We start from the raw sequence: 26,352 nt of genomic DNA, 5'->3' as shown, positions 1-26,352 counted from the left end.
TCGAGCCCCACATCAGGCTCCTCCGCTGTGAGCCTGCTTCTTCCTCTCCCACTCCCCCTGCTTGTGTTCCCTCTCTCACTGACTGTCTCTATCTCTGTCGAATAAATAAATAAAATCTTTTAAAAAAAAAAAAACTACCTTCACTTACTAAGTTTTAAGATTATCTTACAACGTACTCTAATACAATTTTGCTATTAATGGGCAGTGTGAGAATAGTTTTTATTTAAAAGGTTTGGTTCTTTTATTAACTGAAACTGTGCTGCAGGATTTTATTTTTCATATAATAAAATTTGTTGTGTTTTGGTTCAGTAAAACATCGTATGTGCCATCCTTTGGGATATGAAAGTAGCCTAGTTATGTTGAACCAGATATTGCCATAAGATTATTAAAATGAGCATCTACCTGCAAACCAAGAGTACATTATTTTTAACATTAGGCACTTCTGGCCTAATCATCATCATCATCATAGAGGCTAATGTTTACTGAGCTCATCCGCACCCTGCACTTGCACCATGGCATTTAATCCTCACAACAATTCTGTGAAATAGATACATGTCCATCTGTAAAGGAGGTAATTATGACTTGCAGAGGTTGATAACTTCCCAGAGTTACCAGGTGTGCAGATGGCAGTACAGGGACTTTAATCCTTACTTTCTAGTGCTATAAATTATGCAGTCTTAACCCCTAAAGTTTATGTGTCTCAAGAATATTCCATAAGCCGAATGAAAAAGCAGTGAAGATGGCTGTTTTGTTTTGCTTAGTCTTTTTTTTTTTTTAATTTTTTTTTTTTGTTTGAGGGAGAAAAGGAGAGGTAGGGAGAAAGAGAGCACAGAGGAAGAAGCAGACTCCTGCTGAGCAGCGAGCCTGATGTGGGGCTCCATCCCAGGACCCTGAGATCGTGACCTGAGCCTAAGGCAGATGCTTAACTGACTGAGCCACCCAGGTGCCCCTGTTTTGCTTAGTTTTAAGAATTCTGGCCACCTTTGACTTGAAGGTTTTTGGAACCGTCAAAGCGTTCAGAAATAACTGGGCCTTATTTCTCTTCTCCACCTCTGTCAAATCCTTGGTCTTCAGGACTGTAGAGAACCATCCAGAATGTGACCTAGCATTCACACACTTTTCCCCTAACATTTGCTCAGTCTTTCAAGACTTCTTCAGATACTACCTTGTCTTTCTTCCTACCCTCCCTGAGAGGGAGAAGTGGGGAGAGGGGCAGAGGGAGAGGGAGAAAGAGAATCTTAAGCAGGCTCCATGCTAAGCATGGAGCCTGATGTGGGGCTCAGTCTCACAGCCCTGAGATTATGACCTGAGCCGAAATCAAGAGTCACATGCTTAATTGATTGAGCCACTTAGGCACCCCAGATACTGCCTTTTCAAGGATGGCTTTCCCAAATCTCCAGCTCCTAACTGGCTGAACAGACAAGAAGCATTGTTCCTGAATGCCCTCGGTATACTTCTTCCTTAGTATTTATATTACTGGACATAATCTCCTTAAGTGTCTGTCCCTTCTACTAGACCATGAGCTACTCGAGGGCAGAGGGTGTTGTTTCTTACTCAGTGATCCCAGAGAATGGTGTATGGTGGATGTTCCATCGACACTTTTTCAACTGAGCCAGTGTTGCTTCCTAACATGTATACCTCTGCTCTATTAATAATTTCATAAATGTCTGCCATAAAATATAACTGAAATCTGACTCCGAATGCTCTTGCTTTCTCTCCGTGTCTAGGTTTGATGACCATCCCTTCTGAATCTTCCCAGCAGTCCCACACCTCGTGTTCGTATCAGCACTCTCCTAGCAGCACAGTGAGCTCTCACCCACATAGCAACCAAAGCAGCCTGTCCAACAATCATGGCGGCGGCCTCAGCACCACGGGCAGTAATTCGGTTGCCCAAGTCTCACTGCCCCACTCCCAGATGCACACACAGCCGTCTCCACATCCGTCCCATCGACCGCATGGTTTACCACAGCATCCGCAGCGTCCCCAGCACCCAGCATCGCACCCGCAGCAACACAGCCAGCTCCAGCCCCCTCACCCCCAGCACCCCTCTCCACATCAACACATACAGCATCATCCGAACCATCAGCATCAGACGTTAACACATCAGGCACCCCCACCTCCACAACAGGTATCCTGTAATTCTGGTAAGTTTGTGTCTCCTGACTTGCGTTTGGCTGTGGATTAGGGTCTATTCTTTGTTATCTGAGGCTTATGTGTATTTACTACCGAAACCCTTCTCATCTGTCGTCTTTTGTGTTTCCTTGTTGTTATCTTATAGTTGTAACTCAGTCCATACATTGATCTGGAGATTTTTTTTTTTAAGATCTTCTTTATTTGAGAGAGAGAGAGAGAGAGCACGAGAGGGGGGAGGGTCAGAGGGAGAGGCAAACTCCCCACTGAGCAGGGAGCCTGATGCGGAACTCGATCCTGGGACTCCAGGATCATGACCTGAGCCGAAGGCGGTCGCTTAACCGACTGAGCTACCCAGGCGCCCTGGAGATTTTCTTGATTAAAATTTATTGTGACAACATAGTCAAACTCAGCAACCCTTGTAGGTTTGGGTGTTAACTCTCATTTTGTCCTTCTGGAAAACCAGTGTTTTTGTGAGCATTTGAAAGAATGGGATGCACAGTCTGTTTGCATTCTATTATGATTTGGCATGGTATAGAAGAAAGAGTATAGGATATGTCAGAAAAGCCTGTATTTTTGAATCCTCATTATGACTTGGATGACCTTTCATGTGTTATTTCTTTTAGTCTTACTATTTTCTCATCTATAACAATGGAACTAAAATACCCTAGTATACAGTGTTGTTACTAGGATCGCATTGAGAATGCAAATAGGAAGTGCCTCGTCTGGTACCTTTCCTTTAAGTATTCAGAAAATGTTCCCACTCTTCCTTTCTTTGCTTATTCCTGCCAAGGATCTCATTTTAGAAAGATAGATTGCAAAGGAAGAAAACATACTTCATATCCTGGTTTTTAAAAAATCTATTGCTCTTAAGTTAGGTCTTGATGGTTTCTAGTGAGATGCTTAATTGACGTTGCTCACAGACCAGGCATCTGCACTGCAGAACTCCCAGGGGTGCCCCCAACATAGACTACAAGGTGTATTGTACCCTTTGGAGTTGTGCAGATACAGATCCTTCCCTTAGCTAGGTAATACCTGGCTGTCCACTCACCATCCAAATCACTGATGAGATTTTTATCCTGGAGGGACAATTTCTAAATGCTAGATGGTGCTAGTTCTTACCAATTAAAGTTCATTATCATTTCAGGCAATTAAACTACTGTCAGGGAAATGATCTTTAGATAGTGCATACTGTCTCATGTTCTGACTTTTCTATAAAGCTTAAGTTTTTCTGAAACTTTCCGTTTTTGCAAAGTGGAAAAATAATATATTTTGGGGGGAATTGCACAAGGTACAAAAATGCCTATCACGGTACTTGAAATTTAATAAGTTCTTTTCACAGTTAATTTTGTTTTCCCAGTTAATAATTCTAAGTAGGTTCTAAAATAAAGTTGAAAATTGGTATAGTTCTTGATGGAAAGTCTCCTGAAACATCTTGAAATTATTTTTAGGTGTATACCTAGAGAAAAAGCTGTAAGTGTAGCCCCTGTTTTTACTCTTAGTGTTAGTCACTGTTGTCTACCTTTTTAAAAAACTTTTTTTTATTTTAGTTGATGGGTAATGTTACGTTAGTTTCAGTTGTACAACACAGTGATTCAGCAACTCTATACTTCATGCTGTGTTCACAAGTGTAGCTACTATCTGTCACCATACAATGCTATTAAAATACCACTGACTGTATTTCTTACGCTATACCTTCCATACCGGTGACTTACTCATTCCATCACTAGAAGCCTGTACCTCCCACTCCTCTTCACCCGTTTTGCCCATCTCCCTCCCCACCCAACTCACTTGTTCTGTGTGTTTAAAGATGGAACTGTTTCTTTTTTGTTTGTTTTCAGATTCCACATGTAAGTGAGATCATATGATATTTGGCTTTCTCTGTCTGACCTAGATCATTTACACTACTGCCTACCTTTTAATGTCAATACACTCTTCAGAAAGTTAAGCTTGTTCTTAATATAATTTTAAGGACTGACTAATGATTGTAGAGATTTGGTGTCAGTAGAAGTCTGTGATGCTCTGGTCATACCTTTCTATTAAGTCTGATGATTGCCAGGGGAGAAAAAAGTACTATTACAGCTGAAAACAATCCATCTTTCGCTCTTAGTGGTCTTTTATTATACCAGTGGTAGCTTGCCAGAGAAGGAAAATAGCTTTTCACCTGAGGGAGTTAGAAATAATCATTGTGGCTGTGATAATCTCTTTGAGTTATAAATTTCTCATTTATAAGATGAGACTAAGCAGGTTGTCTTTAATGGAGAAGGAATGGAAGAAACTAACAGTTTTTTGAGTTCCCATTATGTGATAGGCAATTTATTTATTTTTTTTTTAAAGATTTTATTTATTTATGTGACAGAGAGACAGACAGCGAGAGAGGGAACACAGCAGGGGAGAGGGAAAGGAAGAAGCAGGCTCCCAGCCGAGGAGCCCGATGTGGGACTCGATCCCGGAAGGCCGGGATCACGCCCTGAGCTGAAGGCAGACGCTTAACGACTGCGCTACCCAGGCGCCCCTGCGATAGGCAATTTAGATACATTATCTCATATTATTCTCCCAAATCAACTGTAAATTACCACATTTCATAGATAGGAAAAGTGTAACTCAAAGAAGTTGAGCAGTTTTGCTCAAGATCAGAACTAATAAGTGGTAGAATTGGAATTTATATCTGGCCTGTCAGGACTTCAAAGCCTGTAACAGCAGTAATTCCAAAAGGACTAAAATCAGTAAACATTTACTGAGTGGGTCTTGCGGAGATTGCTTTGTATTTCCAAGTCAACATTTATTACAGGTGATGGGCTTGAAAGTTTCATAGGGTTGAATGTAGCTCATTAGAGCATTACTTATTTTTCCCCCAACAAACTTCTCCCTGAATGATGAGTTGCCTGGGGGCAAAGTCAAGTTGTCTCTGGTTCATTGTTTATTTGAAAAAAATCCATAATTGGCAGATTTTTGTAAATCAAGTAACCAGTAGTTGATACAGAGTTATCTGTGATGTAGCAAAAAATCCTTTTTCTTAGTTCTTACCTTCGTCCATCCAGGGGTGATTCTGATAATGGAATAATTTGTGCAGCAGTTGCTGAATGGAGGATTTTCTTCCTCTACTCAGCACTGTCTCTTTGAGTGCAGCTCAAGCCCCATGCCCCTGAGTGGTGACCGCTTTGCTGACATACAGACTGTGGGGTCTTAACCCTCCTGGTGATACCACATCAGAGGATGCTGTTCCTGACTAGAAATGCCCTGGTGTGGATTCATCAGCATTTCTTAGAGATGTCTCAGCCCTTTCTTTTGCTACTTTGCCAGAAGGACTGTGCTAAGCATTTCTCTCTATTAAGGTTGCCTTGTAAGAAATTTGTCCTCTTGCTATACAATCTAATTTACCTCCCTTAACTCAGTGCTTTAAATTATACTGTGTGTTACTTCTAAATGTGAACCTGCCTCTGAGTTACAAAGAACATATCTCTTAATGTCATAACAAGACAGGAAAATGAACTTCGTATAGTGGGTGTGAAGATGTATTGATTTGCCTGACTTGCCGTGCCTGATCGTTCATTGTACTGTACAAATGTAAAAAGCAGTAATCAAGTTTGACATTATAAGGTGATAGGGCAAGGGTTCAAGGTTTAGATTCATCATAGTGACCTTGCTAAGTTATGCCACCTCTCTGGGTTCAGTTTCTTTTTATTTATAAAATGAAGAGAAATAAGACCCCTCTGCCTATTTCACAGAGACCATTACCCCAGCACATGATATGATGGGTGTGAATCCATTTGTAAGACTGGTTGGGGATCTACCAATGTTAGGAATAAGCCCAGCTCATTGTCTTCCTCCTACCATATACTTCAGACTTTGACTATCCAAGATTTATAGTATCGTTGATATTATTTTTCTAGGTGTTTCAAATGATTGGTATGCAACACTTGATATGCTAAAAGAAAGTTGTCGAATTGCCAGCAGTGTTAACTGGTCAGACGTAGACCTTTCACAGTTCCAAGGTGAGTCTGGGTTTTTTCTGACACACAACCAAAAATATGTGATCCTGTTTTCTCTCACAGGTAGTTTTCTTGGTAGGAGAAATGAGTATCTCCTTTTGTAGTGTTTCTGCTGCAGTTGGTAGTACATTTAAAAACACTGCAAAATTCATGACTAAGTCTTTCAGTCCGTTGTTGTAGCAGAGGTTCAGAGATAAGAGTTCTCAAAGAAGTTCGGCCACATGTAGGAGTAATTAGGCTTTGAATAATTTTTAAATGTCATTCTTCGTTGCATGGTAAATCACTACCAGTGGAAATTTTGAGGGGTGAAAAAAAATTGTGTCTTAGTATTTTCCTTGCAGTGTGTGCAGAACAAATTATGCTAACTAGTATTTCTAATGCTTTCCTTATAGGTCTGATGGAGAGTATGAGACAGGCAGATCTCAAGAACTGGTCTTTGGATCAGGTTCAATTTGCTGATCTCTGTTCTTCTCTTAATCAGTTCTTTACACAAACTGGCCTTATCCATTCACAGAGTAATGTTCAGCAGAATGTCTGTCATGGTGCCATGCATCCAACAAAACCTTCCCAACACATTGGAACAGGTATGGGTTTAATTATCTTCTTGATTTTCTCTTTCTCATTTGTGTGAAATTTAGTAAGTGAGGCAATTTGGTATGTTGTTAATGGTGACTGATCCATTTACATCTTTTTATTTCTAAGAAATAGAGTAAAATGATTGATATATATAAAAGGTATATTTTAGAGAAATTAAAGAGACTGTTTCTCTGTCATGATTTATATGATTATTTTATTGTTTCCAGTTGACTTTCCTTTGTGATCATTAACCTTTTTTAAAGTTCTCAAATAAGAATGAAATGTTTTAAAGATACTTACATTTTTATAAGAACTTAAGTATGAAATTTTGTCAATTTAAATTTGTGTAGATTTGCAGTGAAAATCAACATGTCTTATTTTATATATCTTCTAAGAATGTTAAGATTAAAGTTCAAAATTTACTTGAAGAATACAGTAATGATAAAGAGTCTCATTGGTGTTTTACTCTGGACTCAAATTCGTGCTTTGTATTTTTCATCTCACTTCTTTTTCTCTTAACTCTTGTAGCAATCTCTTACTCTGATTGCAGCGCCTTTTCATTCTGTAGATGTTTAATATCCAGGCGCTTTCTTCATTTAATTTCTTGCAGCCTTTTATCTCCAAGTTGACTTCTTTTCTGTTCATTGTTTTGGTTTTACATTTGATGCATTTTTAAAAGTCTTGTCTGTCCTCAGTAGCTTTCTTCAAGCATTATCCTAGCTTATTTCACATATTTGGTCTTTCCATATTTTCAAGATCTCCAGCCAGGCTGTGTCTTTCTTTTTGTGAAGTCTTTATTTCCTTGTCTTTTTTTTTTTTTTCTTTTTTTAAGATCTATTTATTTATTTTAGAGAGAGCAGGAGAGAGTGCACAAGCAGAGGCGAGGGGCAGGGGAGAGGGAGAATATCAAGCAGACGCCCTGCTTAGCGTGGAGCCTGACTCAGGTCTCAGTCCCACAGCCCTGAGATCATGACCTAAGCCAAGATGAAGAGTTGGGCACTTAACCAACTAAGCTACCTCTGTATCTTTTGATAGAAATCTTCCATCATCTTTCTTTGTTCCACTTGAATAGTTTACTGAACTTGAAACCCTCAGTGGCTGTTTGATTTTGGTGACTTACTCATTTCATAAATTAAATCCATGCAAGAGCCTCATTCATTGCTTGGCATACAGGAGGTACTTAGTATTAGCTGAATTTGTTGAGTGCGCCCTAATATGCCTGACCACTAAACTTTTTTTTTTTTTTTGATAACTCTTTAGCTCCTTTCTCCTTCTCTCTCTTTCTTCCTCCCCCTCTCTCTCACTTCTTTTTGGTATCTTTCGGATATATACCCTTTGAAAAAAAATTTTTTTTACTATAAAATACAACATAGAATTCACCATTCCATTCATCCTTAAGTATATAGTTCATTAGTATTAAATATATTAGTAATGTGCAACTCTCATCACCATCCATCACCATAACTCTTTTTGTCTTGTAAAGTGGATATTCTGTACTTATTAAACAATACCCCCCCCATTCTAACCCCTGTCCCCCTGACCCCCCGCCAAGCCCCTGGCAACCACCATTCTACTTTCTGTTCCTGATTTTCGACTACTCCTAAGTATCTCATGTAAGTGAAATCCTACAGTATTTGTCTTTTTGTGACTGGCTTACTTCACTTAGCATGTCTTCATCCATGTTGTGGCATATGTTAGAATTTCCTTCCTTTTGATGGCTCTGTACTAGCCTTGTATGTATATAACACATTTGCTTATCTACTCATCTGTTGATGAACACTTGGGATGCTTTCATGTTTTAGCAATTGTGAACATTGCTGTGAACACAAGTGTACCGGTATTTTTTCAAGGCCCTGCTTTCAGTTCTTTTGGATACATACCCAGAAGTGGAATTGCTGGATCATGTGGTAATCTTGTGTTTCGTATTTTGAGGAATCGCCATACTGTTTATGGTGACTATACCATTTTACATCCCCACTAACAGTGCATAAGTGTTCCAGTTTTTCTACATCCTTGCCAACATTTGTTATATATTTTTCTCTTTTCTTTCTTTTTTTAAAAAAAAAAAAAGTAGCTATTTTACTGGGTGTGAGGTGGTATCTCATTGTTTTGATTTGCATTCCTTAATAATTAGTGATGTTGAATATCTTTTCATCTGCTTATTGGCCATTTTTGTATCTTCTTTGGAGAAATGTCTGTTCAGGTTGTTTGCCCATTTTTTAAATCTGGTTTGGTTCATTGCTGAGTTTTAGGAGTTCTCTATTTTTTGAATATTAACCCTTTATCAGATGCATGATTTGTGAATATTTTCTTTCATTCTTTTGTTTTCTTTTTTATTATGTTAACAGTGTCTTTTGATGCACAATTTTTAAATTTTTCAGAAAGTGCAATTCACATATTTTTTCTTTTGTTGCCTGTGAGTTTGGTATCCTATCCAGGAAATCATTGCCAAATCCAGTGTTCTAAAACTCTTGCCCTGTGGTTTCCTCTAAGAATTTTATAGTTTAGGGGGTGCCTGGGTGGCTCAGTTGTTAAGCGTCTGTCTTCGGCTCAGGGCGTGATCCCAGAGTTCTGGGATCGAGCCCTGCATTGGGCTCCTCTGCTGGGAGCCTGCTTCTTCCTCTCCCACTCCCCCTGCTTGTGTTCCCTCTCTCGCTGGCTGTCTCTCTCTCTGTCAAATAAATAAATAAAATCTTAAAAAGAAAAAGAATTTTACAGTTTAGGTCTTACATTTAAGTCTTTAAAACATTTTGAGTTTCTTACTTTTTGTATGTGGTATTAGATACGGGTCCAGTTTCATGGTTTTGCCTATGGATATCCAGTTTTCCCTGCACCATTTTCTGAAAAGACTATCCTTTTCCCCATAAAATAGTCTTGACACCCTTGTCAGAAATCAGTTGACCATATATGCAAGCGTTCATTCCTGGGTTCACTGTTCAATTGCAGTGTTCGTAGTGTATTTGTCTTTATGCCATTACCACGCCGTTTCAACTACTATATTTTTGTAGTAAGTTTTAAAATCAAGATAGGTGAGTCTCCCTGCTTTGTTCTTGTTCAAGATGATTTTGGCTGTTCAGGGTCTCTTGAGATTCTGCATACATTTTAGGATGGGAGTTTCTGTCCCCCCCCCACCCCCTGCGAATGACTGGAATTTTTGATATGGATTTTATTGAATCTGTAGCTCACTTTGGAGAGTATTGACATCTCAACAATATTGTCTTCCAGTCCCTGAACATGAGGTGTGTTTCCATTTATTTATGTCGTCTTACATTTCTTTCAGCAGTGTTTTTGTAGTTTTAATTGTACAAGTCTTTCACCTGTGTAATTAATTCCTAAGTATTTTTTTTTGCCATTGTAAATGGAATTGTTCCTGTAATTTCCTTTTTAGTTTGTTCATTGTGTAAAAATGGAATTGATTTTTGCATGTTGACTTTGTATCCTGCTACTTTGCTGAATTTACTTATTCTAACAATTTGTTTATTTTTGGGTGGAATCTTTGAAGGTTTGTTCATATAAGATCATATCTGTGAACAGAGATAAATATACTTTTTCCTTTCTGATTTGGATGCCTTTTATTTCTTTTTCTTGCCTAATTTCCCTGGCTAGAACTTCCAGTATGTTGAATAGAAGTGGACATCCTTGCTTCATTCATAGTCTTAGAAGAAAAGCTTTCAGGTTTTTCACCATTGAGCATGATGTTTACCATAGGATATTCATAGATGGCTTTTATTTAAGTAGTTTTCTTCTATTCCTAATTCATTGAGTGTTTTTAATTATGAAAGGCTGTTGACTTTTGTCGGTTACTTTTTCTGCATCAATTGAGATGAGCTTGTAAGTTTTTTTTCCCTTTCATTCTGTTAATGCAGTATATTACATTGATCACTTTTCATATTTGAGCCATCTTTTTATATTCCAGGAATAAATCTCACTTGATCGTGGTGTTTAATCCTTTTAATATGGTGTTGAATTAATTTTGCTAGTATTTTATTTGGGATATTTGGATCAGTATTCATAAGGGATATTGGTCTGTAGTTCCTTGTAGGTGTCTTTGTCTTGCTTTGGTATCAGGCTAATTTTGGCCTCATAGGATGAGTTAGGAAGTGCTTTCTGTCTTTCAATTTTTTGGAAAAGTTTGAGAAGTATTGGTCTTAGTTCTTTAAATATTGAGTAGAATTCACCAGTGAAGCCATCAGGTCCTGGGCTTTTCTTTGTTGGGAGATTTTTTGATTATTGATTCAATCTCACTAGTTTTAGGTGTATTCATATTTTCTCTTTGTGATTTAGTCTTGGTGGCTTTTGCATTTCTAGGAATTTGTTCATTTCATCTAGGTTATCTAATATGTTGGTGTGCAGTTGCTCATAGTACTCATATGATCCTGTTTCCTTCCTTTTTGGGGGGATCCTGTTTTTTGTAGAATCAGTTGTAGCGTCCCCACTTTCATTTCTGACCTTAGCTATTCTCTATTTCATTTATCTCAGCTCTAATCTTTATGATTTCCTTCTTTCTGCTAGCTTTGGATTTACTCTGTTCTTTTTGTAGGTCTTTAAGTTGTGAAGTTAGGTTGTTGATTGAGATCTTTCTCGTTTTTTAATGTGTTTATAGCTATAAATTTCCCCCATGACACTACTTTTGCTGTTTTCCCTAAGTTTTCATGTTATGTTTTGATTACATTTGTCTCTAAGTATTTTCTGATTTTCTTTGTGATTTTTTTCCCTTGATCCATTAGTTGTTTGTGTTTAATTTCCACAAATTTGAGAACTTTCCAATTTTACTTCTGTTACTGATTTCTGACTTCATTCTCTTGAGGTTAGAGAAGATACTTTGTGTATCTATCATTTAAAATCTGTTGAGACTTAATTTGGAACCTGACATATGGTCTATCCTGGGAAATGTCCTATGTGTACTTGAGAAGAATGTGTATATTGTTGGTTAGAATGTTCTCTATTTGTCTGGGGCGCCTGGGTGGCACAGCGGTTAAGCGTCTGCCTTCGGCTCAGGGCGTGATCCCGGCATTATGGGTTCGAGCCACGTCAGGCTCCTCCGCTATGAGCCTGCTTCTTCCTCTCCCACTCCCCCTGCTTGTGTTCCCCTCTCTCGCTGGCTGTCTCTATCTCTGTCGAATAAATAAATAAAATCTTTAAAAAAAAAAAAAAAAGAATGTTCTCTATTTGTCTGTTAGATCTAGTTGGTTTATTGTGTTAAATCCTCTGTTTCCTTACTTCCCTCTGGTGGTTCTTTCTCTTATTGAGTGTGGGATGCTTACATCACCAACTATCATTGTAGAGTTGTTCATTTCTTCTTTCAGTTCTGTCAGTTTTTATTTCATGTTTTGCTGCATCCTGTTATTAGGTGCATAAGTGTTTATAATTCTTATATCTTTTTTCTGTATTGAATCTTTAATTGATATGTAATGTCCTTCTTTGTCTTTGTGACCTTTTTGATTTAAAGTCTATTTTGTCTGGTATTAGTATAGCAGTCCCTACTCCCTTTTGGTTGCTTTTTCCATTCTTTCACTTTTCATTCTATTTGTGTCTTTGGATCTAAAGTGAGACTCTTATAGATATGTGTTTTTACTCATTCTGCCAATCTTTCCTTTGATTGGAGAATTTACTCCATTTACATTTAAAGTAGTTATGGATAAGGAGTGGTTTCTGTCATTTTGCTGTTTCTTTTCTATGTCTTACAGGTTTTGTCCCTTATTTTTTGCGTTACTGTTGTCTTTTGTGTTTCATTGATTTTTTGTAGTGAAATGTTTGATTTCCTTTTGTGTGTATTGCATAGCTCTTTGTAGTTACCATGGGGATTGGGTTTACCATCCTAAAGTTCTAACACTCTAATTTTGAATTTTATCAGTGCAACTTTTGTAACAAAGAAACTCAGCTCCTTTACAGCTCCTTCTCTACTCCTTTTGGTTGTTGATGTCACAAAATCACATCTTTATGCATAGTGTGCCCCAAAACATAGATTAATAATTCCTTTAAATGCATTAGTCTCTTAAATTAATGTAAAAAACGTGGAGTTAAAAATGAAAGTTACAGTAATACTGGCTTCTAGACTAATCACTTTTAAAAAATATATTAATCTTTTCAGTCATGTATATATAAAAGAAAAATTGGAGTTCTGAAGTGTTGCTACAGTAATACTAGCTCTTTTGATTGCTTGTGTATTAACCTGTATTGAGATCTTTATTTCTCCATACAGCTTTGAGTTACTGTCTAGTGTCCTTTTATTTCACCCTGCAGGACTCCCTTGAGCACTTCTCAGAGGGCAGGTCTAATGGTGACAAACTCCCTTAGTTTTTGTTTATCTGGAACTGTCTTAATTTCTCCGTCACTCTTGAAAAGGACAGTTTTATTGAATATAGCAGTTCTTGGTTGACATCTTTTCTTTTAGCACTTTGGATAGATTGGCCCACTGCCTTCTAACTCCTACTAAAGTTTCTCATGAGAAATCTGATAATCTTAGTGAGGTTCCTTTGGGTGTGACAAGTACTTCTCTCTTGCTTCTTTCAAGATTTTCCCTTTATCTTTGGCTTTTGAAAATTTGATTGTAATATGTCCCTTGGTGTGGGTCTCATTTACTTAGAGTTTGTTGAACTTCTTGGATGCTCTCATTCTTCTTTCATCAAACTTGGGAAGTTTTCAGCCATTATTTTTTCCAGATATTCTCTCTGTCCCATTCCTCCTCCTTCTGGAACTCCACAATGCATAGTTGGTTTGTTTGATAGTGTCCCTTAGTCTCTGTTTAATTTTTTTCAATTTTTTTCTTTCTGTTACTTAGCCTTGATAATTTTCATTGTCCTGTCTCAGGTTCACTGATTGTTTCTTCTGCTTGCTCAATTTTTCTTTGAATCCTGTGGTGAAATTTTCATTTCAATTACTGTAATTTTCAGTTCTAGAATTTCTTTTTTATTTCTTTTTAGGTTTTCTGCCTCTTTATTGATATTTCCAGTTTATTCATACATTATAATTATGACTTTTTCCACATCTTCCTTTAGTCTTTGAGCATCTTTAAGACACTTGCTTTAAAGTTTTTATAGTGGATCTGCCACCAGATCTTTTTCAAGGACAATTTTTGTTGATTTGTTTTTGCTTTGAATAGGGCATACTTTTCTGTTTATTTGTAGGCTTTGTGATTTTGTTGTTGAAAACTAGACACTTCAGTCTAATAGTGTGGTACCTGCGGAAACCAGATTCTGTCCCATCCCCAGGGTTTACTGTTTTTGGTTATTTTGTCTCCTGTTTTTGTTTTCTTGATGGCTGCAAAGTATCCTTGTGCTAAGGTTCGCCAAAAGGTCTTCTCAGGTCTTCTCTGAGTCTGTACTTTTCTCTTGGTATAGGTGGTCACTTTCTAATTTTCCCAGTGTATGCAGTTGTTTTTCAGTGCCCTAGCTTTTAATGTCTGCCTCTTGAAAGGGTAAAAAGAGGAAAATAGAGGAGGGAAAGGAGGTTAGTAGCCCCCTTATAACCCCTGGAAATCAGTTCATTTGGAGGGGAGGTGCTTGCAGCATTGGTGGAAGATGTAACAGTGGCCACCGTCCTTTACATCTGCATCTCTGTGATCAGAGCAGAGATCCGCAGTATTTGGAGAACAGAGGCCTTTTTGTCTACTTTGGCTCCTGCAAGCTGTGTAAGTTGTTCCAGCAACACATGCACAGCTGCCTGCCATGGGGGTAGGGATGAGGGATAGGTAGCTGCTGTTGGGCTAAGAGCTGGAATCTACCAAAAATAACTGAAATTTATTATCTAACCCTTCTTCTACGAGTTGCAAACTGTCAGTAGACTTCCAGAGTTCCAAAGTTCCAAAGACTCCAGTGTTTTCTGTTGTATCAGACAGTCTACCAGTGCAGTTTTGTTTAGTTTGGAAGACAGATTCCTGGTGCTTCCTACCCCACCATCTTCTCAGAATCCTTCCTATATTCCTTTTGAAATATCAAGATCTGTATAACTTGGCAAGTATTTTCACTTATATGCTTTCTTCCATTTCATCTTTTTATCTCTTCTTGTACATGGATAGCTTATCTTCTTTGATCCTCTGATAGGTTTCAAACCCATAGTTGGTCCCATTCGGGATACATCACTTCTACTTTTCCAGCTTGCACTAAATCCCAGAGGTGTAGCATCCCTTTTGCCCTTTGCCCCTTGGTTTTCCTTTCCTCTTTTCTTTCCCTGTTCAACCAAAATAAATTATGAAGTTAACTCTTCTAAGTGCTGCCATGTTCTCTGCCAGATCATCTCATCCTTTCAGCCAGCCTTAAAATGCTAAGGGCGGGGGTGGGTACTTGTGTCGATGTTGCTTATAGATTATTGCCTCTGGCAGATCAGAAAGTTCTAGGAAGGATAAGTAGAAGAAGGTGTAGGTCAGTCTTAAAGAGAGGACTGTTTCAAGGGCTATTGTACATGTTAACCAGTAGTTCACCCTTTCTGGAATTTCAAAGCTTATATGGTTAAACAAGACTTTCTTCGATTTTGTGACCTAAATTTCTAAGTAAGGTCCAAGCATACCTTCGGGTTTTGTAACTTGGCACTGTTGGTCATGGAAAAAGCGCTAACCATCTGCTGCTGTCCCATGTGAGAGTGGCCAAGCACCTCTTCTGGATTCTTTCTAGACTGAGATCATGGGTTATTTCTTTTTTTTTTTTTTTTTTAAGATTTTTATTTATTTATTTGACATAGATAGAGACAGCCAGCGAGAGAGGGAACACAAGCAGGGGCAGTGGGAGAGGAAGAAGCAGGCTTAGTGGAGGAGCCTGATGTGGGGCTCGATCCCATAACACCGGGATCACGCCCTGAGCTGAAGGCAGATGCTTAACCGCTGTGCCACCCAGGCGCCCCATGGGTTATTTCTTAAAGCCCTTTGTTACTAGATTTCCATGGTCATCTCTTCTTTTTTTTTTTTTTTTTTTCGTGCCCTCCTTACTACCCATCACCAGTCTATCCCATTCCCCCACCCCCTCCCCTCTGAAGTCTTCAGTTTGTTTCTCATAGTCCATAGTCTCTCATGTTTCATTCCCCCTTCTGATTACCCCCCTTTTCTTTATCCCTTTCTTCCCCTACCGATCATCCTAGTTCTTATGTTCCATAGATGAGAGAAATCATATGATAATTGTCTTTCTCTGCTTGACTTATTTCACTTAGCATTATCTCCTCCAGTGCCGTCCATGTTGCAGCAAATGTTGAGAATTCGTTCTTTCTGATAGCTGAGTAATATTCCATTGTATATATGGACCACAGCTTCTTAATCCAGTCATCTGTTGAAGGGCATCTCGGCTCCTTCCATGATTTGGCTATTGTGGACAATGCAGCTATGAACATTGGGGTGCATATGGCCCTTCTCTTTACTACGTCTGTATCTTTGGGGTAAACACCCAGTAGTGCAATGGCTGGGTCATAGGGTAGTTCAATTTTTAACTTTTTAAGGGACCTCCACACTGTTTTCCAGAGTGGCTGTACCAACTTGCATTCCCACCAACAATGTAGGAGGGATCCCCTTTCTCCACATCCTCTCCAACAATTGTTGTTTCTTGCCTTGTCTATCTTTGCCATTCTAACTGGCGTAAGGTGGTATCTCAGTGTGGTTTTGATTTGAATTTCCCTGATGGCTAATGATTTTGAACATTTTTTCATGTGTCTGTTAGCCATTTGTATGTCTTCATTGGAAAAGTGTCTGTTCATATCTTCTGCCCATTTTATGATTTGTTTATTTGTTTCTCGCGTATTGAGTTTGAGAAGTTCTTTGTAGATGTTGGATACCAGTCTTTTTTTTTTTTTATTATATTATGTTATATTCTCCCATTCCGTGGGCTGTCTCTTAGTTTTTTTGACTGTTTCCTTGGCTGTGCAGAAGCTCTTTATCCTGATAAAGTCCCANGTATAAACACCCAGTGCACCATGCAATACGTGCCCTCCTTACTACCCATCACCAGTCTATCCCATTCCCCCACCCCCTCCCCTCTGAAGTCTTCAGTTTGTTTCTCATAGTCCATAGTCTCTCATGTTTCATTCCCCCTTCTGATTACCCCCCTTTTCTTTATCCCTTTCTTCCCCTACCGATCATCCTAGTTCTTATGTTCCATAGATGAGAGAAATCATATGATGATTGTCTTTCTCTGCTTGACTTATTTCACTTAGCATTATCTCCTCCAGTGCCGTCACCATGGTCATCTCTTTTTGACCGTTGACCTGGATTTATCTGGATCTGGTACTCTGTGATCCTTTTAATTTTTTCTGCCATCTTTCCTTTTTATTGCCAGTACCTTCCTTCTCTAGGGTCCCCACAACTCATTCTTAATTCTCAGTGCTACCATATTAAAAAGGCAAAAGGCCTATCATTTTTCCTTGTGTCTATTTCTCTCCCAATTCCCTTCCCCTTTCATCTTTTCCTTCTGGGTCAAAGAACTTTTGCCAGCCTTGGCCTGCCAAGTCATGTTGGCTTTTGTCAACACTCTCTGGTCAGTGCTGGGGCTCCAGGTACTCGTCACCTCGTGCGCACTGAGGTCTTCTCACAGACACTCAGGTTTTTTACATGCCCAGCCTGCTTCCTTCTGCTTTAAGTCTAAGGCTCTTTCTATCATTCTTTTATTCTCCTTCTCACATCCTTCTGTATCAGATCTATTCAGATATCCCACTTCCCGTCTCTCTATTCCCCAGTACATCTTTGCCACTCCATCAAAATGGGGTATGAGAGGGGACTTCAGAGAGTTGTTAATTTTATCCTTTTATCTAACAGATAAGGAAACTGTGACCAGAGAGAAAAAGCAACTTGCCTAAAATTACAAAGTTCATTTGGGTGTAGATCTTGAGTCCCAGAGTATAGTCTCCATATCCTTCAGACTTTCCCTGGCACTTCTGTCTTTAAGATTCTCCTTTTGATAAATACCTCTTTGGGCTCCTTAGAGGTGTTGTAATGTGTTAGCGTGGGAGAGGGAAGGGAAGGAGAAAAGGATGTTACAGTAAATGGTGTGTCTCCTTTCTAAATCATTTTACCTGTGTTTACAATTTGTCTTGTCCAGTAATGTTTAAGTCCTCTAGCTGTGCTATTCTTAATGCGGGCCCAGCTTAAAGGTCATTAAATTAGGGTAGGCTTACATTCATTCAGCAAATACTTAAACTTTTTCTGTGCCTGACTATGTATTGGGCAGTAGGGATAAAGGAATAAGTCCGAATAGCCCCTAATCTCAAGGAGCTCGTAGCCTGGTGTGATGAAGACTGCGCTTCTGCCATAGAGCAGTGGGAGTAAGAGATGGGGTTTAACTCTCTTGGGGAGATAGAAAAACTTCCTAGAGGAAGACAGCTTGAAGCTGGACTTTGCAGGACAAATGGGATTTTTATAAGACACAGAAATCTGATCACTGTGCTCAAAACCCTTCATTGGTGCGCAGTTTCTTCAGTAAAAACCAGACTCTTTTTGTGGCCTAGATAGCCTCACACAGTCTGGTCCCCCATTACTCTCTGACCTTGTATCCTTTTCCCCTTCCCTCAGCCCCCTGCTCCCACACCAGTGGCCTCCTTGCCATCCTTCGAACATACCAGGCACACTCCACCTACCTCAGGGTCTTTTTTATATCTGTTCTTTTCCTCTGTCTAGAGTGGTCTTCTCCCAGATAGACACATGGCTCACTCATGTCTTTAATCTTGTTCAAGCTTTTTCTCCAAAAGCACCTACTCAAGTCATGCCTTTCCTGAGCATTCTGTTTAAACGGTAGTTACTGTCCAGCATTCCTTGTCCCCTCTCCCTGCTTTATTTTTTTCTGTAGCGTGCATAACATATTAAGTTCCTTTGTTTGCCATCCTCAGCCTGAGAGTATGCTTCAGAAAGAGGGAGTTTGTTGGGATGTCTGCCTGGCTCCATTGGTAGAGCATGTGACTCTTGATCTCGGGGTCGTGAGTTCAAACCCCAGGTTGGGTGTGGAGCTTACTTTAAAAAAAAAAAAAAAAAAGGAGTTTGTTTTTTCTCATTTCTGTATATCCAGTGCCTAGAGCAAGGCCTCAAACATAACTTCTTGAATGAATGGTCATTCAACAAGAGTCCACTTCCAATAAATACATCGTGTGATTAGATTTTTAAATTCTCATAACTTACATGTTCTAAGTGTTGTAGGATCTCAGAAGTCCTTGAAAAGTACACTGGAAATTAATTTCTTGTTTAGAAAGTCCAGATTGACTCTCATTGTTTAGAATGAGAACATGAGAAAAAAAGAGGAGTAATGAGAATTTCTATATGAAAATAAAAGTGTTAGGAATGTGACAATTTCAGGAGGTTAGGCTATTTGTTTAATGTGGGTGACCCTTTATTCCTGTGATCCTTGTTTATTCCCATAATTCTTCTTTAATTGTTACCTCACTCCCCCTTTAAGGTAAGAATTACTAAGCCAAAAAACAGAAATGAAAACAAGAAATATAAAAACAGAATTAATTTCCATTAAAATCAGTTGTCTTTTGATTGTGATTTGAGCTTTTACGGATGAGTAGAAAGAGAGCTAATAAGATTTTATAACACAGGCTGAGAAGTCACTGATAAACGAGTGAGCTTGTTATTCAGAGTGGCGTGGCCCCTCCAGCCTGCTGCAGTTTTTGGAAGGTGTGCTGGCTGCTCACGTGAAGGTTGATCAGCACTTGGGGGTGGGTTTTTTTCTCTAAGACTATACCAGAGCTACAGCTTAGTATAGCTCTTCTCTCTTTTCTTCCTAAATCTTCAGTATGGTAAATTGGTCAAGGAGCTTAGTTCTAACTGTAAACTTCACTATAAAAAGGCATGTCATCTTGGAAAGCAGTGGCTGGAAGTCAGAAGTGCTGGATTCTGTTCCTGGTTCTGTCTCATTTTCTCTCTAGTCTTATTCATCTGCATGAACAGAGGTAGGCCTGAATTAGGCGTCTCAGAGGCTATTTTAAGCGTGGACAGTCTGACATTCCAGTGACAGGTAAAAACTTGTGAGTAGCCAAATAAAGTGTTCCTACCTTGAGTATCTTTTTAGTTGCCTCTGGGAAAATGGTTGTTTTCCAGTTTGATTATAGCATTGCTAGATGCAGTTGTAATTTGTGTGACACAGTAGAATACCTAAGGGAGAAATAGCCTTTCCAGAATTCCAGATGTTGCGTACAGTGTGAGCCCGTGTTATAGTTCTTCTGCCCCAGGAGGAAGTGGGGGTGGGCATGTGGTATTTGCTCCCTTCCCTTTCTGCTTTGCATTAGGATGCAGCGTAATTGACATTTTAGAGCTGTTACACTTAATGGTTCCTGTCAACGAAAATATATTAAGAACCTTCAGAAATGCCATTCAATCTGTTTCCCATCTTCACACTTCTAAATAATACATTTTTCATCACCTTTACTTGGTATAGCTCTTTTAAATTTGTGCAAATGTTTCCTGTCACTTTGTGCCTCCATTCATTTTGTTAATCAGCTAGGGCACACATAGATAAGTCTGCTTTGAAAGTGAGAAAAGGAGAGAGGGACAGTGGTTAGTAGAAAGAACCTATGATCTAGGAGAAGTGGATTCTAGCGCTCACCCTGTCAAACTGATGTGTGTTTGGGCACGTCAGCTCAGTCTTACTGAGCCTCGGTTGCCCCATCCATAAAATGGGGATAATCCCTGTTTTGCCCTCATTTTGGACTGAGTGGGAGGCTCAGATGATAAAATAGATATGAAAATGCTTTTGAACTGTTATGTGTAACAGCAACAGGAAAGACAACTGACTGCAGGCTTCCAGACAGAAAAGAGGCAGTGCCAGAATTAGCATCAGTGTACTCTCACACTCAGCCTGGCACCACCTTTGGGATTAGCATCTGAAAGAAGTAATTTTTTCTGTCTCTTTTCTCACCTTACCTGCTTAATTTAGTTTTAGGTAATAATTTTATTAAGGTTTTAGTGCTTTACTTGTTTTATTTATGTAAGTATGTTTTCCTTCATTCTGCTTTTCAATCTGATAGGAAATTTGTACATAGACTCCAGGCAAAATCTCCCTCCTTCAGTGATGCCGCCCCCTGGTTACCCTCACATCCCACAGGCACTCAGCACTCCAGGAACGACAATTGCAGGTAATTTGGGGTGTGTTGTCTTACATTTGGTACTCAGAGTGTAATATTAAAAAACTTTAGTTGTCCCAGCGTGAGCGAGGCTGTTCAGGAGGGAGTGAAATCCCTGGTATGGGAGGATGGGGGTGACAGTCTGCACAGTTACTTTGGTGTTTGGACCATATAACCTGAGTCTCTTTGATGCTGTGATTCCAATTATTGTCCTGCCTCTCTAAAGAGGTCCAGGGGCATAGAGCTTGTCCTGTGGTCTTAGGTATCTTTGAGGCTTTTTGACTTTGGTGGGACTTGAGCAGGCTTCAAGAACTCTCTTTGATTAGCTCGTATATTTTCTGCTCCGTTTATTCTGCTGGCATCCCTCCAGCTCTAGTTTCTGAAGAAGTCTCTTACAGAAGAGGTAAGTTGCAGGAGTCACTGGTTCATAAACTGTCCCCCCTGGGTTCTTGAATGCAGAATAAGTTACAGTTATCAGGACAGCAAAGGCAGGCACATGGTTAGAGGTGGAAGGTGGTTTAAGGATGATCTAGATGAGGAAGTCCTAGCACAGGAGTGGAGATAACTTGCCCAGAGCCACCAGTTTTGCTAAGTGACCAAACCAAGACTCAAGTCTTGATATCTGGATTTAGAGTTTGTTGTTTTTCTCGTGTACCATGCTGCCGTCCACTTAGGCTGCTCAGGGAACAGAAAGGTCATGTGCAGATGTGAATTTAAAACCCCCAAAGAAGTGTTTGCCAGGTATTAGTGAAGGAGGAGCTGGGGCCAAGTGACCTGTTCTTTGATGAATGGGAAGACTAAGTGTTATTTGTTCTCAGCACTCACCAGGGCTTGTAGGTGGCAAGATATGGTAGTTAAGACTCTGGAACCAGATTCCCAGCGTTCGCATTTTGGTGCTTTGCCACTTGATAGCTGCCTTAACCCTCCTACCTCAACCTCTTTGTCTGTTAAAGGGAATTCATAACACTGCCTAACTCCTAGGGTTGTTAAGAGCATTAAATGAGGATTAGATGTAAATCACTTAAATTAGTGCCTGGTGCATAGTAAGAAATTTAAAAGTTAAAAAATAAGTAAACATAGGCATTTCTGCTATACTGTGATATATTGAAAACCTTAGCATTTTATAAAATGGTGCATTAAAAATTACAGGGCTTATAAGAAAAATGAGATTAGCAGCAGACTGCTTAAAACTTTGTAATCAGATCAAGCAAAGCAAACAAAACCGCAATAATCCAGTAAAAATTCCACAACATTAAAAGAGTATGTTTAATTCCTAATAAAAGAATGAATTCTGCAAATAAATAGAGATTATTACTTGAGAAAAAAGTCTGGTTTGGACGGGGGTTTGTCAAAGCTATGGAGACAAGGGCAGAACGTACCAAAATCGGGGAGCACGAGCTGCACACAGCCACAGTAATCTAAGAAGAGGAGTGTGGGAGGGTGGGCAACCTGTTCTCCACTCTGGTCTACCGTGGCCTCCCTGCACTCAGCTGTGTTGATGTTCTCTGTGTTCACGCACTGTTACTTGGTGGCACAAAAGTTAACTTGCTGGTGAGAATTCAGGATGACCTAGAGTGACTTCACTGGTACACTGACATCATTCTCTTTTTACCATTCTCATGGGAGCCGGTTCATGGTACTGAAACATGTATTGGTACAGGACAAACTAAGAGAAAGGGTTGCATCAGCACTTGGGCACCCTAGCATTTTTATGCTCTCCTTGCTTCCTCCTGGTGTAACCAAAACAGGCGTGGGTTTTGGAGTCAAGTGAACTGAGTTCAAATCTCTTCGCCCTTACTACTTGTATGACCTTGGGTAACTTGCTCCGTTCTCTTAAATCCAAGCTCTGTTATCTGTAACGTGAGGGTGGTTGAGAGCCGCCTGGGTGAAGGCTTCTGAGTGGATTAGGGAGATAACGGGCACCGAGTGCCTGGCACAAAGGAAATGCTCAGTAGGTGTTCATTGATTCCTTTCTTCTCTACCTAAGTCTCTGCTGACATTGCTTCCTTCCTTCCAGGCCATCACGGAGCCATGAACCAGCAGCACATGATGCCTTCCCAAGCCTTCCAGATGCGGCGCTCTCTGCCTCCAGACGACATCCAGGATGACTTTGATTGGGATTCAATTGTGTAGAGCTTGTTTCTGCAAGGCACCAGACCCCAGCGTCACCTTTCTGTGCAGTGAAGGGAAAGGTTTAAGAGAATCCAGTTGAGAAAACAGAGTTGCTAATCACTTTACCGATGTTATCAAAATTTCTTTTGAAGACAATCAAAAAGATTTTAGCTGGATAACTTACTGCTTTTATCTGACCCAAACAAGTACTACATGTTTGTCTCCCTGCCAGCTGCCCTTTGTAGCTCCTAACTGTTGTGTGATGTGAACGGCTTTTGCATTATCTGTGTTTCATGTTGACCACAAGTGCCAGACTGATTTTTCAGACAGAGCCTGTTTTGCTGCAAGCAGTTTATAGATACATATGTGTAAATATATGTACAAAAATTACTGAAAGGCTTCGATTTTTCTAATTGGGTTATTACGTCTTGAAAAGAAAGTTACTGTGAGTTTTTATTCCTTGTTAGGCTATTTTCTGCAGGACGCTTTTAACTGATGTAGGCAACTGAAAGGAAATAGATTTTTTTCAAAGCCCAGTTTCTTATTTAATCTTTTTCAGAAATGTGGGTATTGAGTTCTACTCAGTAAGTCAGAGAACCCAGAGTTTGATGCTCTCCAAACAATCCAGAGGGGCATGTTGTTCCTGAGCAGCCTAAAGAACTGACCAAATTTGTTTTGATGGTTGGGGGATTACGGAGTTTATGTTGTACCTTGTCAATGTCTGTTTTCCTAAATCTGCATTATAACAGTTCTAAAATGTATTTGATCAGTTAGCAGCTGGGCATTGCTTGGCTCTTCAACAAAATCATTGCCTCCATATTCACTCATGTATTTATTTTTCAAAAGTGTTATTTTAATATTTATTGCTACCTTCTGTGAATGCTCAGCCCCTATTGGGTTCATTAAGGAGAAGTGTGGTGTCTGAAAGCACAGAATTGGTTTTTTTTTAAGAGTTTACAGACAAGACAATCAGAGAGATTGTGTCACTCTCTTTATCGTCACTCCTTTTACCATGTGAGTATATTTCTCTCTCTTAGCATTCCTGCTGATTGAGATGTATTAGCTAAATAGGATTTTTCTGGAATTCGAATCAGAGTTCATTTGGGCAATAGAACAGCAGGGCACTGTTGATAACACAAGTTTCCTCACTCCTTCTCTTTCCATTTAGGAAGCACTGAGAGGAGGATAGAGCCACACATACATTTTATTTGCCTCAGTCTTCAGTGCAGTATCCTTAAGTGGTCTGCTGTTTCTGTTGTTGTGTGTGTCTGTGTATGCATGACATTTGGGTTACTTTCTTTGAAATGCGTGTGTCTCATTGGGGTTTTTATTAGTTTTTTGTTTTGTTTCATATTGTATCATAGTTACTTTGCATGGATTGATTGTCTTAGTTTTATAATAAAAGTAAGAGAAATGAGATTTTTTTTTTAAATGAATAGATTTTGAATTGGTTCTTTAGACCATAAAAAAGGCAGAATTTCTTTCGGTTATAATGGGGGAATGATATGTTCCATCAAATCAAGGAGTAATAACTGCTTACTGGTTGCTTTTTAGCCTCTCTAGTCTCTATCAGCCATGCTTTAAATCACTTTAATTAGCCTTAGTGATAATGTGGTTGAGTGTTCTCTACGTGAACTAAACAGACGTCTTTGTTTCTGTATGTGTGTATGTGAGAGCGTTTGTCAGTGTGTGTGGGTATTTTTTTTTCTTTTAATAGAATGTTGCCTTTAATGAATCACTGGGAAGCCAGCCATAGGAAAGGCTGGTGAGGTTGGGGAGAAAGGAAGGGCTTTATGTTCCTGTTGTGTGGACCCTGCTTGGCATGAAAGAGGAAGCTCAGTTCCAGCCCCTTGGATCAGTGAAAATTGGAGGATTCTGGCAAGGCAGCCAACAGGCCCCTCTTACACAGATCAGAAGCAAGATGAGATAGCAGCCTGCAGAGCAAAAACTTGAAAAAATGGGGGGGGGGATTTTCAATAGTCTGCTCAAGTCACTGTTTTCTAGATACCAAAATAGCTGTTCTGGAAACTTTAAATTGCTTGGGTAGCAATGTGCACTTTAAACAATGTAGGTATTGGAATGCAGTCTTACCTTGAATGATTTGAGTAGAAACCACTGATGAAGGTTTTACAAATTCTGTGAAGCTCATTTACCATTTGGCAATCATTTACTGATTTGCAGTGATCAATATTTGTACGAGAATTTAAACTTACCACAAATGGCCCTGGAGGCAGAGCCTGCACTCAGATGCGTCACACTCTTGAGCCGCGGGCGGCTCTGGGGCCCCAGACAGGCCTTCTCAGTGGGCTCTGGCCACCAGAGCACCTGCTGAGGTGCGAAGCCTCCCCTCTCGTGGCTCTTTCAGTTGGTAGTTGTGAATGCCGCGCAAGTTCTGTTTTGGGCTTAAATTGACTGAAGACTTTTTGGGAAAAGAATAATAAATGCATATAATCAAATAGGGGTACTCTGTCCAGGAGAATAATCCGACTGGCATTTGTGGCAGTTTTTGAAATGTAAATGTATTCATGTGTGTTCTTGTAAATACATGTCTCAGATGTCCTTTGAAGTGGGAGGGAATCAATCCGGGGATTATTTCAAATGGAATAGAGTATTTTGATATTGTTCATTCAGAGGGTGATGTGTACATATCTATATTGTATATATGTGATGAAAATGCATTGGCTTTTTGTGCAAACACAATCTGCTCTCTGTACTGCTGTTGGACAGTCAGTGTTTTAATGTTTCTACAGTTTTGCTATTGCACGATTTCATATTTTGCCTCTATGATGAACGGCACCCATTCTTTGTAACTGTTTAGTGCTGTAAAGAAATACCCCAAGTGTCATTAGGATTGTTGCTGCCAGAACTGATATGCATGAATGGCACTTAAAATAAATATATTATGGTAACTCTATTTACAACAACAGTTGGCCCTGTGTCATGTGCTACAATTGAGGGAACAAGACTGGAGTCAGTCCCAATGGCAGAAACTTGCAGACAGTCCTTGTGGTCTTGGAGAGTGTGTCCCATTTGTTGCTGCTTTTAGGAATATCTCACTAGTTCTGTGAACTTGGGGAACTTAATTTAGTTTCTCTGAGCCTCATTTTCGTTTGCAGTGCCTTCAAAATAGGATAATAATACCTGTCTCCTAGAGTTGTAGTGGGATTAAATTAACTAATGCATTTAAACATTTAGAACAGTACCTGGAACATGAAAAAGTACTCAGCATCTGCCAGGTGCTGTGCTAAGTAGGTACTGTTATCCTCATTATACAGTGTGGTTACAGCTCAGAGGTACAGTGGCTTACCCAGATCCTTTATTGGAAGTGACAGAGCGGAGTTTGAATCTGGGTCATTTGATTCAATGTCTTGTTCTTTTACACCATTCTCTGCTACTTCCAGGAAATCCCCTTACCCTACCCGTGTCCTTGACCCCACTGTTGCCCCCGATGTGCCTCCCCAGAGAGCTACCTTCCGAAGGTACAAGTGGAGCTGCTTCCTTTTTTTTTTTTTTAAGA

The 26,352-nt window shown here is 39.6% G+C and overlaps 1 protein-coding gene across 3 annotated transcripts in view; it reads left to right on the top strand.

Moving 5' to 3' along the window:
• FOXJ3 (forkhead box J3) overlaps window positions 1-25,761 on the top strand; it is a 122,774-nt gene extending 97,013 nt beyond the window's left edge. For all 3 annotated transcript variants that reach the window (XM_034650376.1, XM_011234972.2, XM_011234971.2), the window contains 5 exons: window positions 1,728-2,144; window positions 6,024-6,125; window positions 6,515-6,706; window positions 20,628-20,735; window positions 22,741-25,761. In XM_034650376.1, coding sequence (XP_034506267.1) covers window positions 1,728-2,144; window positions 6,024-6,125; window positions 6,515-6,706; window positions 20,628-20,735; window positions 22,741-22,856 — 935 coding nt within the window. In that variant the 3' untranslated portion in view covers window positions 22,857-25,761. The remainder of the gene's footprint in view (window positions 1-1,727; window positions 2,145-6,023; window positions 6,126-6,514; window positions 6,707-20,627; window positions 20,736-22,740) is intronic.
• Window positions 25,762-26,352: the final 591 nt, after the last annotated feature.

The sequence above is a fragment of the Ailuropoda melanoleuca genome, chromosome 2 (genome assembly GCF_002007445.2).
Source record: "Ailuropoda melanoleuca isolate Jingjing chromosome 2, ASM200744v2, whole genome shotgun sequence".
Taxonomy (NCBI): Eukaryota; Metazoa; Chordata; class Mammalia; order Carnivora; family Ursidae; genus Ailuropoda; species Ailuropoda melanoleuca.
Note: the sequence above shows the minus strand (reverse complement) of the source record. Positions and strands in the feature narration are given on the sequence as shown.